The sequence below is a fragment of the Pan paniscus genome, chromosome 1 (genome assembly GCF_029289425.2).
Source record: "Pan paniscus chromosome 1, NHGRI_mPanPan1-v2.0_pri, whole genome shotgun sequence".
Taxonomy (NCBI): domain Eukaryota; kingdom Metazoa; phylum Chordata; class Mammalia; order Primates; family Hominidae; genus Pan; species Pan paniscus.
This window is the reverse complement of record NC_073249.2, coordinates 203,907,008-203,924,219: the sequence shown is the minus strand read 5'-3', so window position 1 is coordinate 203,924,219 and position 17,212 is coordinate 203,907,008. Positions and strand designations below refer to the sequence as shown.

Below are 17,212 nucleotides of genomic sequence, written 5' to 3'. Positions count from 1 at the left end.
GCCGCCTTCTTCTTTTTTTTTTTTTTTTTTTTTTTTTTTTTTTTTTTTTTGCTGAGACAGTCTCTCTCTGTCACCACCCAGGCTGGAGTGCAGTGATGTGATCTCGGCTTACTGCAGCCTCCTCCTCCTGGGTTCAAGCGATTCTCCTGCCTTAGCCAGCCGAGTAGCTGGGATTACAGGCACCTGCCACCACCTCTGGCCAGTTTTTGTATTTTTAGTAGAGACAGGGTTTCACCATGTTGGCCAGGATGGTCTTAAACTCCTGGCCTCAAGCCATCCACCCACATCGGCCTCCCAAAGTGCTGGGATTACAGGTGGAGCCACCTTGTCGAGCCTCCATATCCTTCTTGACATTTAATATTGTTTGTCTTTTACTGTAGCCATCCTATTGGGAGTGAAGTGGTATCTCATTGTGGTTTTGATATGCAGTTCCCTAATGACTAATGATGTTGTTGGGCATCTTTTCATGTGTTTATTAGCCATTTTTATATTTTTGTTGAAATGACTATTCAAATCCTTGGCTCATTTTTAAAAATTGAGTTGTCTTCATCATTTTCTAGTAAGAGTTCTTTACATATTCTGGTTACGGAAATTTGTGATTTTGATGAGATCCAATTTATTCTTTTGTTCCCTTTACTTCTGGTGTTATATCTAATAAACCATTGCCTTATCCAATGTCACGAGGATTTACTCCTATGTTTTCTTCTAAGAGTTTTTTAGTTTTAGCTCTTGCATTTATGTCGATGATCTTTTCTCAGTTAATTTTTGTATATGGTGTGAGGTAGGGGTTCAGTTTCATTATTTTGCATGTTGTCCCAGCACAGTTTATTGAAGACTATTCTTTCTCTCAACGAATAGTTGGCACCCTCATTGATTAACTATAAATCTAAGAGTTTATTTCTGGACTCTCAACTCTATTCCATTGATCTATTATATATTTCTGTCCATTCCAGTACCACACTATCCTGATTACTTTAGTTTCATAATAAATTTTGAAATTAGGAAGTGTGCCTCAACTTTGTTCTTCTTTTGCAAGATTATTTTGGCTGTTCTGAATGCTTTGCATTTCCATATGAATTTTAGGACCAGCTTGTCAGTTTCTGCAAAAAGGGCTGCTGGGATTCTGATTGTGATTGTGTTGAATCTGCAGATTGTAAGTTTGGGGCACACTATTAGATTTTACTGTTATTTTTTAAGCTATCTCCTACAAGAAATATTTCTTTTTTTAGCTAACTGATTAATTTTTTGGAGGCAGGTTCTCACTCTGTCACCCATGCTGGAGTGCAATGGCTCAATCAAAGCTCACTGCAGCCTCAACCTCCCAGGCACAAGTGATGCTCTTATCTCAGCCTCCTGAGTAGCTGGGATTACAGCTGTACACAACCATGCCTGGCTGATTTTTTATTTTTTGTAGAAATGGCTTCTCCCTGTGTTGCCCCAGCTGGCCTCGAACTTCTGGTCTCAATCATTCCTCCTGCCTCAGCCTCCCAAAGGGCTGAGATTACAGACATGAGCCACCTCACCCAACCAAGATTTTTTTCTTTGTAATTCTCCTGTGTTTATTTTAACTCATCTTACTTACCCTGTTTTTTAATCCCCCATTGTAATTAGCTCTTAAACTTACAGGAAAAAAATTAGTTATGTGTTTGTTTGGGGCAGCAACTACTAGGAAGCTAGCAACTATCCAGTCTTGGGATCCAGAGGAAACAGACTTTAGAGGATAGAGTATCCATTTAAGGAATAAAAAGCAAGCTGAGGCCAGTATAGACAGGCCGTGCTTCAGTAGTTCTTCAGTGTATGCAAGGAAAAAAGTGCATGTATTTTATGACTTGGGAGCTTATCCAGTTTTGAGGACTGTACTTTAACAAAATTATATCATTACATAATTAAAATTATGTTTAGGGTATTGGAAGGAGTTCATGTAATTGAGTGTCCCTGAAGCTTCAGTTTCATTAGTTTCAGAATAAATTCACTTTTGGGCATGTGTATGCTAAAATTATGGCAAAATATTTAAGGTTTTAAATTGGTAAATTGGGTTGGAACTTCACGAACACCATACTCCTTTAGGAATGGTGGCCTTGAGCTAGGCCATGAAATGGCAGAATTTAGAAAAGTGTTCTGGAAAAGGGTGGACTTTTTGGAGTTTAAGTATTTCATCTTCCTCTGATTCATTTTCCTCAGGTAAATAAGCCCTACCTTGTAAAGTTTAGATATAATATAAACAAAATGCTTATTGCAGTGTTTGGCATATAATTAGTAGGTGACCAGTAATTAAGGTACTACCAGTGGAGAAAAGGAAGTGGTTTGAGAAGCATCAGGGAATCCAGAGTGGACAATTGAATGTTGAGAACAATGGACAAATGAATTTAATTAGAAACAGGAATCATCTAGGAACAAGATAGATTGAAGGGACCAGTAGTGTTGGGGTTGTAGAGTTGTGTCCAGGTTGTAGTGAGCATTAGATTCTTGCTGTCTAATATGGTAGCCTGTAGCCACATGTGGCTATTAAGTTTAAATTGAAATTAAAAACAGTTTCTTCAGTCACATTAGCTACATTATAAGTGCTCAGTATAGCACATGTTGAAGCCACAGAATTGGAAGCACAGATAGAGAAGTTTTCCATTATGACAAAAAGTTCTATCAGACAGCCTTGAACTAGATTATGAAGTGCAGACCATAAGTGCTGTGAGACTTCAGAGAAGATGAAAGATTTTTTTTTTTTTTTTTTTTTTGAGATGAAGTCTCACTCTTTTCCCTCAGGCTGGAGTGCAATGGTGTGATCTCGGCTCATTGCAACCTCCGCCTCCCAGGTTCAAGCGATTCTTCTGCCTCAGCCCTCAGAGTAGCTGGGATTACAGGCACCTGCCACCACGCCCAGCTAATTTTTGTATTTTCAGCAGAGACGGGTTTCACCATGTTGGTAAGGCTGGTCTAGAACTCCTGACCTCAGGTGATCCACCCACCTCGGCCTCCCAAAGTGCTGGGATTACAGGCATGAGCCACCGTGCTTGGCAAATGTATTTTTTAAATTTAGAATAATTAAGAAATAATCTTCAGAGGAGGTGGACCTTGAATATATGGCATTGGATTAACAGAAAAAGATGGAAGTAGCTTTAGGGAACTTAGAGGTTGGTAGAGCAGCATTGAGGACTTTTTTACTCGTGTGTTAGTGATTAGAATTAAGTTTGAATTCAGGCCAGGCATGGTGGTTCATGCCCATAATCCCAGCACTTTGGGAGGCCAAGGTGGACAGATCGGTTGAGCCCAGGAGTTTGATATCAGCCTTGGCAACATGGCAAAACCCTGTTTATACAAAATTATAAAAATTAGCCATGTGTGGTGGCATGCGCCTGTAGTCCTAGCTACTCAGGAGGCTGAGGCAGGGGAATCTCTTGAGCCTGGGAGGCAGAGGTTGCAGTGAGCTGAGATCACGCCACTGCTTTCCAGCCTTGGCGACAGTGAGACCCTGTCTTAAAAAAATAAAAATAAAAAAGGCAGTTTGAATAGTCAAGGCTAGAGAGTGTATATGCTGGTTTGAAAAATTTGACGTTCATATCTGTTAAGCTATTAGAAAATATCACATAATGGGAAAATTAATCTGGCAGCTTTGCCCTAGATAAAAGGGAGAAAGTTTTTTTTTAATTTTTATTTTTTGTGGTACATAGTAGGTATATATATTTATGGGGTACATGAGATGTTATGATATAGGAATGCAACGTGAAAGGAAAAAGTTTTGGTTTTTTGTGTGTTTTTGTTTTGTTTTTTGTTTGTCTGTTTTTTTTGAGGCAGTGTCTCACTTTGTCACCCAGGCTGGAGTGCAGTGGCCCGATCATGGCTCACTGCAGCCTTGACCTCCCCGGTTCAAGTGGTCCTCCTGCCGTAGCCCCCCCAAGTAGCTGGAACTACAGATGTGCACCACCACCCACAGCTAATTTTTGTAGAGATGGAGTCTCGCTATGTTGCCCAGGCTGGTCTCAAACTCCTTAGATCAAGTGATCTGCTCACCTCAACCTCCCAAAGTGCTAGGATTACAGGTGTGAGCCACCATGCCCCGCCCAAGAAATATTTCTTTATAAAGACTGATGCTTTAAGGAGATTGAGGAGTGAATGAATCATTGTAATAAGGGTGGGGAGGAGAAGGAAGAGACTAAAGATTTAAATTTGAGAGTCATCAATGTGAAAGTAAGAATAATTACCCTACTCACTCATAGTCTGCCTGTTGGGACATCTTTATGTCCTTGGTTGTAAGTAGTTGTAGAATCTCTGAAGTCTTTGGGGTTTTTACTTAGGGATGAGAGCGTCCCAATCCTTTAGGTTCAAAGTACGCATTCCTTTTCTCAGGGGAATAGTTTTTATTAAAGTTTGTATGATTCTTTCAGATGGTTTTAAAACTTTATTAAATGGTCACTTCTTGGCTCTGGGCAAGTTTAAAATTATCTAAAAAAAAAAACTTTATTAAATGAGGAAAGCCTTTTTTATAAAATAAAATTTTAAGCAAAAATCCCAAAATAAAACACACTACTATTAAGTAGTATTAAGAAGTTAAAATTTATAACATTTATTTTAGTTGTCAGTCTATGAGAAAATGAGGTGAAGCCAAATTTGAGATTGGAAATTAAGCATGATAGTCTTCTTTTAGCCTTAGAATCCATTTTTTTCCCCCAGCGACTAGACCACCAGGGAAGAATCCAATTTTGTTTCTGTATTTTGCTTTGTTTATGAAGTATTGTGGCAGTCTGGTACTGATTTGACAAATTGTGCAAAAGGTAGAAGGTTGGTTTTGTTTGCTTTTTTTTTTTTTTTTTGAGACAGTGTCTCGACTCTGTCACACAGGCTGGAGTGCAGTGTTTAGATCACAGCTCACTGTAGCCTTGACCCCCCCACCCGCCCCCAGGTTCAAGTGATCCACCTCAGCCTCCTTAGTAGCTGGAACTGCAGGTGCATGCCACCACACCAAGCTAAGTTGTTTTATTTTTTTTGTAAACACAGGGTTTCCCTGTGTTGCCTAGGCTGGTCTAGAAGTGGGCTCAAATGATCCTACACTTTCTTCCTTCCAAAGTACTGAGATTACAGGCTTGAGCCACCGCTCCCAGCCTTTTTTTTTTTTTTTTTTTTTTTTAAGCTTGCTTTGTCATCTCAGGATGCTCTCAGTTGAACAGACATGGCAGAAGAAACTTCATTCTGAAGTCTACCCCAAATTGAGTTACCCAAGCAGCACAAGTTAATTGTGTTGGTGGTCTCTAAAGGATTAAGATTTGTTTTAACACATGAATGTGTAATACATTTAAAAAATTAAAATTCTAAATCTTGAAGAATCCTAGGGTTCTGTGAAGCAGTTTTGTTTTTAATAATACCATCAGATATTATTGCTTCTACCTGTAGGTATTTTTCTAATCTCTTTTGTTCCTAAAGACTAAGAACCCTTTCTAGACCACCCTTTTCCAAGTGTATTCCTTGTTAATTATTTCTTTGTCAAGGCATTGGATTAAACAATGTTGAAAAGATTGTTTTTGATGCAAAACTTAGCAGTACCATTATTTTCTATTTTTTTGAGACAGGGTCTGTCTCTGTCGCTCAGGCTGGAGCACAGTGGTGCGATCACAGATTGCACCCTTGGCCTCCTGGGCGTAAGCGGTCCTCCTGCCTTGGCATCTGCCTGCCTCGGCCTCCCAAAGTGCTGGGATTACAGGCATGAGCCACCACGCCCAGCCTTCTCAGTACCTTTAATGTGAATTATGACTTTCCTAGAGGGGGCCTGTAAAGATTGCAGTTTCCCAGACTTGATATTGGATCCTTTACTCCTTCAAAGGGTATAGTATCCAATGGAACATCCTTTGGGAAAAACTGAACTACAATAGAAAAGATTTTGTATTAGTCTTTGTTTTTGTCTCAAAATTTGCACATTGTCCAGTTCCATATTAGGTACTTAAGTCATTATTGAATGAATAGGATTGATGGGGCAGAGGATCAAAGGACTGAATCTTTGGGGAAGGGAAGAGTCAAGCACTATTGAGGGGTAAAAGGAGAAAGAAAACTGCATACTATAAAAGTTTATGGTCTATTCTGACTTCTCTCCCCCTTTGAAACTTTTTTTTTTCTCCTTGCTGCATTTTCATCCATTATCCTGAGACCTATTTCCACAGTTTATCTCAGTCAGTTAGGATAAAGTTTAATATAATATCATCTACATTTCTGGAGTCTTATTGCAAAGACCCTGTATGAGATGGTCACCTGATCAGGATCATTTAATTGCAACTAGATTTTCAGCTTTTTAGGGGCAGGGACACAGTCATAATTGTTTTCTCCATTGTACCACGTACTCAGTGTTCAGTATTTGAGTAGGTGAATACAATTATTCATGTATTAAATAAGATTCTTAGAGCATGGGTCAAAACTAGTCAGTTCATTCTTCTTAATTTGTGTTTCCATTTTCTAACCCAATCCCTGTTTTCAGTAAAACTCTTTTACTTCCAGCAACCAGTCCCCCGCCCCCAAATCCTGTGGTCCTATCATTTTAAAAAAAGAGCAAAAAGACAGTATAAAAACAGCTGGCCATCTAAAGCTATATCAAAGACATTTAGCAAGTTAAAATGTATTACATTCACTATAATCCACAGGACTATTCATCTTGGAAATGTAAAACATTAGATATTTGTGGAAACCATGTTGTCTTTGCTTTTTTTCCACATCTAATAAATTATCTTTTCATGGAATTAATAATAATTAGAATTTTTAAATTGATTCCATAATAATTAGCCGTATTTTCTTTTATTAGGAAGTCACAATGATGATTTGAGAATGTTCCAATTTTGAAGACTATCTGTAATACCATATTACACATTTTGGCTAACCAATCCATAATAATCTTCCCTGTCTTACACTCCTTTACCCTCAATGACACATTCACTAAGACTGCTTCCTCTTTTTGCTAATGACATACCTCCCTCTCCTTTATAGCCAGTGTGAATTAGTAGTAAGACCTGTATCCTCCATTTCCACGTCACTTACTCCTTAATTTATCTTATTTTTATTTTTATTTTTTTTGAGATGGAGTCTCACTCTGTTGCCCAGGCTGCAGTGCAGTGGTGCGATCTTGGCTCACTGCAACCTCCGCCTCCCAGGTTCAAGCGATTCTCCTGCCTCAGCCTCCCGAGTAGCTGGGATTACAGGTGCCTGCCAGCACACCCAGCTAATTTTTGTATTTTTAGTAGAGAAGGGTTTTCACCTTGTTAGCTAGGTTGGTCTCGAACTCCTGACCTTAGGTGATCCTCCTGCCTCAGCCCCCCAGAGTGCTGGGATTATAGGCGTGAGCCACTGCACCTGGCCTCTCCTAAGTGAATTTTTAAAGCAAATGCACCTTTTCATAGTTTCAGTTTAACTGTTGTTATTTTCCACTCCATGCCCTCCATTTGGTTTTTGGAATTCTTTTGCTATTTTCCCCTGGAGTAGTAGTTAGAAGCACAGACTTGGCTTTAGACAGACTTGGTATTCTAGTTAACTATATTTTTGTCTGAGGGTCATTTTATTCTTTTTTTGGAAATTCCAGTATGTGAGCATGATACACACAATTAAAAAGGTTTTTGAGGAGTTGTAGAGAGCCTTAGAGTCAATGATTTGAATGTCAGTGCTATGATGTAAAACTTACAGATTAGTTTGAACCTGAACTGACACAAGATTGTTTCATGAGGGCTTTGTTTTTAATAACTACCTATTATGAGCTGCCTTGTTCCTTGTTGTATGCTTACTTCCCTTAAAATGTGAAGTTAACAATTTACATTGACTGATGGTTCCAAAAAGAGTCCCTAATTTTAAATGTTCACTGCATTTAGCTTTCCCTGGTATGATCTCCATATAGGTAGAGTACAGAGAGATGGATGAAAGCTTGGCCAACCTCTCAGAAGATGAGTATTATTCAGAAGAAGAGAGAAATGCCAAAGCAGAGAAGGAAAAGAAGCTTCCCCCACCACCCCCTCAAGCCCCACCTGAGGAAGAAAATGAAAGTGAGCCTGAAGAACCATCGGGTGAGTTGTAGTATCCAACCACAGTTCTGTTTTATCTTAGAAATAAGAATGAATGGATTTACTTCCATTCTGCAATATTATTTATGTCTTTATCTTTGGTTTATAATAAAGTCTGATATTGAGGCTCCTGCCATGTGTGTCTTTGTGTGTGTGTATACATATACATGTATATGTGTGTATGTATACACATAGATACGTACATACTGGTACTGATACTCTTTTTGTGTGTCTGTACATATACAGGAGGAAAGTAAAGGGTGGGAATGGAAGGACAGTGGCAATATAAGGTGGTTGGAAAGTAGGAGAAAATAAATGATTAGAGAAAACATACAGAAAGCCATATCCAAAGCACCAGACCTCTCAATGACAGTTCTGATTCAGAAATTGTTCTGGCTAAATGATGTGTTTACCACATAGTTAGATACTTTCTGATAAAACTTTCATGGTGTGGATCGGTTTTGAGAAGTGCCTTTTCCTGGTGAACAAATGTAAAAATATATATAGGCCAGAAAATCTAGAAAGATTATGGGAGTCTATAGTTTTGGTTTCAGAGCTTCAAACAGCTTTAAAGAATTCTCACTAACATCCCCTCAATGCTGAGTACTAGCTTTCTGAGGATGGCTGGACCAGTCAGGGATACCTGCCTTTCTGTTTTGGAGAGACCAAGCAAAAGCAGTATTTTAATGAATTTTTGTATCTTGTGCCCTTAATGACATTTTATTTACTCTTTTTGACTTTGAATTTTTACTAAGTTCCTCTTCTTGAAATAATTTTTATGTTTCGAATAGCTTCAGACCCACACACCTCTCTGGTTCTTTTAGTCCTGTACCTTTTAAAAACAAAATGGTGGTTTCAGACCCCATCTGCTATATCTTGCATGACTTTCGTAGGTACCCAGATTAAGACATACTTCATTTGAGATGTTTTATCTTTTGTTTTAGCCTTTCTTTTTTAAGGGTTTTCTCCCCTATGGTGTTACTGTGAATTACCAGAAGCAGTACTGATGCTTCACTTTAGGGCATTACCAGTCAAGTGTTAACTTAGGTTTGGAGCTTATCAAAGTCTGGCTAAAACTTAAAAATCAAATTTATAATTTATAGGATTGTAATAAAGTGTACTAAAGGAATACAGTTTGAGAACATTCAGAAAAAGATTCTGGTTTCAGTTCATTCAAAAGTCAGGGGTTTTCTAAGAAGAGTGGTTTTCCTAAAACTTTCTTAAAATGATTTCTTGGGCAACTCCTTGTTTGAAGGTTTCTAGTTTCAGTAGTATATTACCTTTGGGGCTAATGTCCCGGGCAAATGTAGCTGCCTTTTTACTTTACACCTCTCGTTATTCATTTTTCTTCTTCCTCTTTCTAGTCTTATACATTTAGCTCTCTTCCTTCTGTTCTTACCTCCAACCTTTCCCTTCACCCTGTGCCCTTTTCTTCTGTGTTCTTTTTGGTTCTTACCTTTCTTCTACCTTTGCTGTAGACCTGCTAATGAGATACTTGGGGATAACCCTTTTAATGTCTGCGGTGGCTCAAGAGTGGGCTGACTTCTTAGTTCAAGGGCTCTAAGTATTACGCATTGATGATCTGATATCTCAGATGCTGCCTCACCTTTTTTGTGTGGTTGTGTCTCCAGTAAATAATTGATTTACCATAGGTTCCAAGTTGATAAACGTTTCTTTGAAAATTTTAAACCATGTGTTGGTGTTGCTGTTTGCTTTTTTCTGAAAGCTTTTTTTTTTTTTTTTAATTTCATAAACGTCAGGTATTGTTCCCACAAAAAGTAAACGTCTTAGCAAAAGGATTTAGGATTTGGGAGCTGTCTTTATTGTGTTGTAGTTAATTATAATGCAGTGGTTTAGTTTAAGTTATCTTTGTTTTTGGGGGGACGTTAAAATTTTAAGTTGAGGATATCTTCAATGCTTAGAAATGTGCTGATAACAGCCAGAACTTAGTAATATATTATTTGTGGTTATGAAAATAGTGATTCTTCCTTTAAAACAACTTAATGGTTTTTTTGAAAATTTCTGGGGTGAATTAGGGATGTACTTTCCCTAGAAAAAAGTGTCAACTTACTAGCCTAAACTACTTATGTAGTTTAGCAATAGATTGGACCCTGATGGTGAATCATAAAATATTATCAGGTGAGTTAAATATTTGGACACTGTGCAGGGTTTCTAAGTCTTTTGTCTTATCTTGCACAAGAGTTTTTAGTCAAAAATTGAATGGAAGCATTGCTATATGACTATATTAAAAGCTTGAGAGAAGATATAGGTTTGTTTCGTTTTGATATTTTTGGAGACGGAGTCTTGCTCTGTCGCCCAGGCTGGAGTGCAGTGGCATGATCTCGGCTCACTGCAACCCCTGCCTCCCGGGTTAAGCAATTCTCCTGCCTCAGCCCCCTGAGTAGCTGATTACAGATGTGTGTCACCACGCTCAGCTAATTTTTGCATTTTTAGTAGAGACAGGGTTTCACCATGTTGGCCCGCCTTGGCCTCCCAAAGTGCTGGGATTACAGGCATGAGCCACCATGCCTGGCCTGTGGGTTTGTTTCTCTACCAAACCTTTTCTTGTTCTCAGTCTTTTTAAAAGGCAATCACTAGAAATTATTCTGTCAAAAAATATAGGTTAGGGCCAGGCACGGTGGCTCCCAGCACTTTGAGAGTCTGAGGCAAGCGGATCACCTGAGGTCAGGAGTTCGAGACCAGCATGGCCAACATAGTGAAACTCTGTCTCTACTAAAAGTAGAAAAATTAGCCAGGTGTAGTGGCACGTGCCTGTAATCCCAGCTACTTGGGAGGCTGAGGCAGGAGAATTGCTTGAACCCGGGAGGCAGAGGTTGCAGTGATCTGAGATTGTGCCACTGCACTCCAGTCTTTGTGAGAGCAAGACTCCGCCTTAAAAAAAAAATCCAAAAAACAAAACAAAACAAAAAAGTAAGGTTTGCATACATTTCATTCTTACCAACTTTTTAATTTGTTTAGAAATTTTTGCTTTGCTTTCTGCAGTGTGTTAATCTTAACAGGAAGTAAATATTTTGTTAATTATGAAAGCACAAGGTATTCTGAAGTCAGTGGGTCAAATTGACTGAATAAGGTTCCTCTGGGAGAGTACTGAGAGGAAGCCAGAATGGTGGGAGCCATATTGTGAATAGCCTTGGTTGACTAAGCCAGGCTAAGGAATTTGAGCATTAGGAGTGTCAGCGGTAGCCCTGAGGTTTTTTGAGCAAGGGGGGTTACACTGAAATATGTTTTTGGAAAGACCAATCTCATGCTAAGGGTGAACTAAAGGAGTAAAGAAGCTGAGATTGGAGAGAGAATTTAGGCTATTGGTCAATGGAAAAATGTTCTTAATATCAAAGTTGAATTTTTATGGAAAGAAAAAGTTTGGGTGTTTTTGTTTGTCTGATTGCACTTATATAATTGGAAGGAAGTTCTCTCTGTTGACCTAAATATTGTTTTTAGATTTGTCAATTTTTGACCGTAAGTTAATGTGATATTGTAGTCCTATGGTAGTCAAAATGGGTAAATAATGGATTTTTCATACCAAATATTACTGTTTATATTTAAAAACTACATTTTGTTTTCCAAATATTTCCATGCATTTTTATACTTACTATACTTTTGAATATATTTGTTTTAACACATGATGGTTTTATTTGGTTTCCTAGTACCTTTTCTGTGAAGATGAAAGTTTTTTTAGGTCATGCCAACTAAACTTGACAGGTTGTCTTTGGAATTGAGTGTGTTTGGTTACTAGCAGCGTCACATAATAGTGGAGCGTTTATGAAATAGAGTCAAATCTCCTTCAGTTGGACTTCATCGATTTAGAATAATTGTCCCCCGGTAAAGTACCCTTCTGTTTATTGGAGAAATGCCTTTCCTGTCTTTGCTCAGATTGTTACCCTGTGTACCTTACATTATTTTCCTCAATGAGTTTTGCATTCCTGTATTAACTGATTCTCCAACACTTACTTGGCTTTTTTATTTTCACATGGAAACATGACTCCATTTTTTTTCCCCTCCACTGCCTTTCAGCAGTTAAATTTTACCAGAAAAATCTTACTAGTTAGTTCCTGGATTTAAATTGTGTATTGGGTAACTTTTCACTAGAGAACTCAAGATACATTCTGAGTTAGAAGTAGCTTAGTTGTACATAGCCTGAGACTTTCATGGAAACTTATTCTAAAATAAGTAAAAGGACATTTGAAATGGGTTATTAAGATGCCTTTCTGAAGCCTTTTTCAAGTTAATGGATTTTTCAGTAGAGACATCAGAAGTGTGTGTGTATATGCATGTGAGTGTGTGTATCATTTTTCTAGGCTCCGTGATGTCCTAATCCTTAAGACTAATGAAGCCCAGAGGCTTCCATTAAGTCTTTGGTTAACTCTTCAAATAGGTTTTTTTAGATGTGATTGGTAACAAGTCTGTATTATGATTTATTTTATGGAATGACCATGGGAAGAATCACTTTATCTCCTTGCTTATATTCTTATTTGTACCAGAGGAAGCCCTCTTCTCTATTATATGTGGTAATTTTGAAAGTTTGTAGGTGTGTGTTTTAAAGAGATGTAGGCTGTTTTTGTTTGTTTGTTTGTTTTGAGACGGAGTTTTGCTCTTGGTGCCTAGTCTGGAGTGCAATGGCATGATCTCGGCTCACCACAACCTCTGCCTCCCGGGTTCAAGCAATTCTTCTGCCTTAGTCTCTCAAGTAGCTGGGATTACAGGCATGCACCACTACTCCTAGCTAATTTTGTATTTTTAGTAGAGATGAGGTTTCTCCGCATTGGCCAGGCTGATCTCGAACTCCTGACCTCAGGTGATCCACCTGCCTCAGCCTCCCAAAGTGCTGGGATTACAGGTGTGAGCCACCATGCCCGGTCAGGCTGTTAGATAAATTAACAAAAATCATTGATGTGAGAGAATGGTAAGATAAGAAATTTTGTGTGGTTTTAATAAATTTGGGGGCTTGTTCACATAATAATCATACTGTAGGTTGAAAATATTTTTTAAATTTACCTAAAAGGTGATGTTAACCTGAATTAGTAAAAATACTAAATTACAGAAAATACACAATGTATGGGTAGAAGAATTTAAAGATTCAGTGAAATTTGATCACAAATGCTGTTATAACGAAAATTTCATATAACAAAAGATTGAGGACCAAAAATTTGATGAATTATTTAGTAGAGAAAGTATTAAAAGGCAGAATCTTCTAGAGTATTCTATAGAACTTGGTATAATAGAATTTGATCAGAGAAGAGTTGAAGATTGTCTTACTTTAAAAGAAAAAAAATAAGTGGTACTAATATTTTCACCTTATATTAGTATAGTTCTTTGTTTATAAGATACCCTGATCTCTTCCCGGTGAGGCAGTCATACTGAGTGCAGTCTGGTGGTTGCCAAGCACTGAGTTTGGCAGCATGGATAGTAATGGCCAGAGTTCAGGTGAACCACTTTGTTTTTTTTTAATCATGCTGTAACTATTCTCAAGTGGCTAATCCCAGGCTTTCTCTCTGATTTCTCTCTCCATGCCTGCAAATGGAACCAGAGAGAAGGACTAGCTTTCAGGTTTAGTGAGAATTGACTCAGATTACCACCACAGGGAAGATGATAGGATTCTATTACATCCCTAGGCCCAGCAGGAGACCCTGTTTTGTAGGTTTACCAGAAGTGACTAGGGAGTTCATTCCTGACAGGGTTGTCTGTGTTGTCATTTTGACATGCTAGTGTAAAATAAATGCCTGAAATCATTTGAATTCTCATTTTATGAAGTATGATGCATACATTCAGAAAATAGGCATAGGGTTAGTTTTCTTGCCACGCCCCTCCCCGCCCGCCCCCCGCCCCCCCCGCCCCCTCACCACTCCAGCCTTTTTGGAACACATTTCAGTGTTCTGATTTGGATCTATGCTCCAAAATACCTTACTGGAGGGCTGAGGGAAAAAAGTGACAAGCTGAAAAGGTAATTCAACAGAATTCTTACGTTCTTATATTTTGAGGCATTATGAATGGATCAAGATAAATACGCTATACAACACACAGTCCCCACTCTCAGATAATTTATAGCCTAGTATGAGACACAAGTGTAGACATAAATGCATAATGGAAAGCAAAAAACTCTTAAGTGTGATATCAATATAAAAATTCTAGAGGCACATAGAGGTAGGAAGGGTGAAGAGTAGAGAAATGGTAGTATGGAGGGCAAATTTTTTAAAAAATAGGCATTTTCTACAAAAAAATAAGATTCCCCCAAATGTGGTAGTTCCTCATTGACTTTATTCTACCAGTATTATTGTACGATGATAATTATTTTGTCACAGTCACAGTGCTGGATTCTAAGGGTTCAAAGAGAAAGAGTACATCCACCTGCAAAGAATTTGTAGTCCAGTGGCCTGGTGTGGTGCATGCCTGTAATCCCAGCACTTAGGGAGGCCGAGGCAAGGGGATCACTTGAGGCCAGGAGTTTGAGACCAGCCCAGCCAACATGGTGAAACCCCATCTCCACTAAAAAATATATATATATACACACACACACACACACAAATTAGCCGGGAGTGGTGGCTCATGTCTGTAATCTCAGCTACTCAGGAGGCTGAGGTACCAGAATCACTTGAACCGGAGAGGCAGAGGTTGCAGTGAGCTGGGATCGTACCACTGCACCCCAGCCTGGGTGATAGAGTGAGACCCTGTCTCAAAAAAAAAAAAAAAAAAAAAGTGCAATTCATTTAGGGTTACAGATGTTAGTAAGTAGCTACAATGAAGAAACTACAATAGAAATGTATAGAAAGTATGGTGAGAACTCAGAAGTTTTTATTTTTTTAACTGATAAATAAGATTGTATTTATCATGTACAGCGTGATGTTTTGAAGTATAAATACATTGCAGAATGACCAAATTTAGCTGATAAACATGCATTACCTCACATGGTTATCATTTTTGTGGTGAGAACACTTACCCGCTTTCTTGGTATTTTTCAAGAATACAATGTATTGTGATTAACAGTAGTCACCATGTTGTACAATAGCTCTCTCAGAAGCTGTTTTTAAATAATGTTTCTCCCTAAAATTGGGTTTTGGAAATTTTGTGTTAAACATGAAAGGATGAAGCAGTTTTAGATCCTTGATTTTTAACTATTTACTGCTTTTGGTCGATAAGAACCCTTGAATCAGATGCTACAAGTTTATGTTTGGTCTTTGAGAGATTGACCTGCTTTTCTTAATGATGTCATTTCATTGATTTGTTGTACTTTTTATTAAGGCAAAATAGTAATTTGTTTAGCTGATCACCTTTATTTTTATAATTTATTTGAATTCTTTTTGTTGCCATTATTTATTGGGTCTGATCATGTTGTAATAGAAGAACAAGATACTTTGTAAGGATTTTCTCGTCTACAAAATGAGACTTGTTATGAGAATCAAATGAGAAAATGTGAAACCCACCTTTATGTATAAACATCTTGTATTTATTAAGCAGAGTTGATTGAACGAAGAATAGGGTGGATTGGTGTTTTATTTAGAAAAAAAATCAGGGCAGCTTTAGACCAGACAGACACACATACTATGTTACTTTGGGAAAGTGTTTGTGGTGGGCCATTTTCAGTAATGAGTCGATTATGAAATAGATAACTTTTTAAGCATCTGGAACTGTTAGTGGGGGTGGGTGTGTGTGTGTGTGTAAAACTTAAATCTTGATAATAATCTTTTACGTTAAATCATGAGAATGACAGACTTTGGGACTTTCTAACATAGTTTTTTTTTCTTTCCTTAAGAGAATAATATAATTGAAATTCTTGCATTGGCTGTTGAGTTATAAGAAATGTTTTGTAAGCTTTGTTATTAACCAGACACACCTTAAGCTTGGTAGTTGGACAACATAACATCTGAATTGTAAGCTTTCTCTGGAACATTTTGAAAAGTGAACACAAACCAAGACTACAGCAAAATAAGTAAGGATCAGGAAAATTTCTACTATGGAATGTGGAGGGAAATAATATGTGAAAAAGTAAATTCTTTCCATTGGCTTCTAAAGCTTTGCATTTCTCCCTAGCTTGTAGGGCCTTTTACTTTCTTTTGATAGGATCCTTGCTACTACCCAGTGGAAGTCTTCAAGCACATATCTGTGGTGTTATTGTTCTTTCAGCAGTTCAGTGGAAGTTCCAGGCAAGCTCCTACTTCAAGCAAAACAATTTTTCTTTTTTTCTAAACCTTAAGAAGGCTGTTTTAGTTCAGTATTTTACATGATACTGTAACCCAGGGATTGCTATTCTAGTTGGAACTCATAATTTCATTTTGACTGTTGCTCAGGCTGGTCTTGAACTCCTTGTTGTAAGTGATCCTCCTGATTTGGTCTCTCCCAAAGTGCTGGGATTACAGGTGTGAGCCACTGTCAATTCCTTTTTGAAACTGTGACTTTCCTTATGTTCATGAGATTAATCATGCATTTATGACTGCTTCAAATTATCTGAGCCTATTATTACTTCCATGGTATTTTGAAGTCTTTTAGCCCCATTCTTACTTCTGAGTTCTATTGTTTAATTTCCAACCATCTTTAGAACATTTCCATTTAATTGTATTAGCCAGTCTCCCAAATTTCCCATTTTGTTTGTAGCATTACTAGTCTTCTGAACTTAAAACCCTAGAGTCATCCTGAAAGTTCTTTATCCCTTTTACCAAGTCTGTTGTAAAGTCATGCATCTTACTGTGCAGTCTTTTTCATTTGTTAGGCCTTACCCATTTTTACTGTCACCTTTTTCTAGTGAATTTCAACTTGTATGTAAATTATTTCAATAGCCTTTGAATTGGATCTCCTTTATCTAGGTTTTCCCTCTAATTCATCTCGTACAAAGTGGCCAGATTAGTTTAACTAAAATAGCATTTGTTTTGTTGTCTTTGTGCCAAAGATCACACACTTTTCCTTCATTACTACTAAAATCACGTTCAGGTTTGGGTACTGGAAAGGGATCATTTTACCAATCCACTTGATCTCCCACTGCTTTTTCAGACCATCTCCTTCTGAAAGTAGGTACCGTGCAGTCCTCTGCACATACCATGTCTGTGCTTTTCTCTTTATCTTTGTAAATGATCTGGACCATAGTGGTGGTTTCACTGCCTCGCAGTCTATCCAGATCTCTCGGGAATTGTTCTGAAAGCTTCCCTGATTCTCCAAGACTGTGTCAGCTTCTCGTTTCTTAACAACAA

General features: G+C 38.0%; 1 protein-coding gene across 2 annotated transcripts in view; it reads left to right on the top strand.

The window, feature by feature from the left end:
• KDM1A (lysine demethylase 1A) overlaps window positions 1-17,212 on the top strand; it is a 63,986-nt gene that overhangs the window by 3,211 nt on the left and 43,563 nt on the right. For both annotated transcript variants that reach the window (XM_003813972.6, XM_008966574.4), the window contains exon 2: window positions 7,856-8,021. In XM_003813972.6, the coding sequence (XP_003814020.4) occupies window positions 7,856-8,021 (166 nt within the window). The remainder of the gene's footprint in view (window positions 1-7,855; window positions 8,022-17,212) is intronic.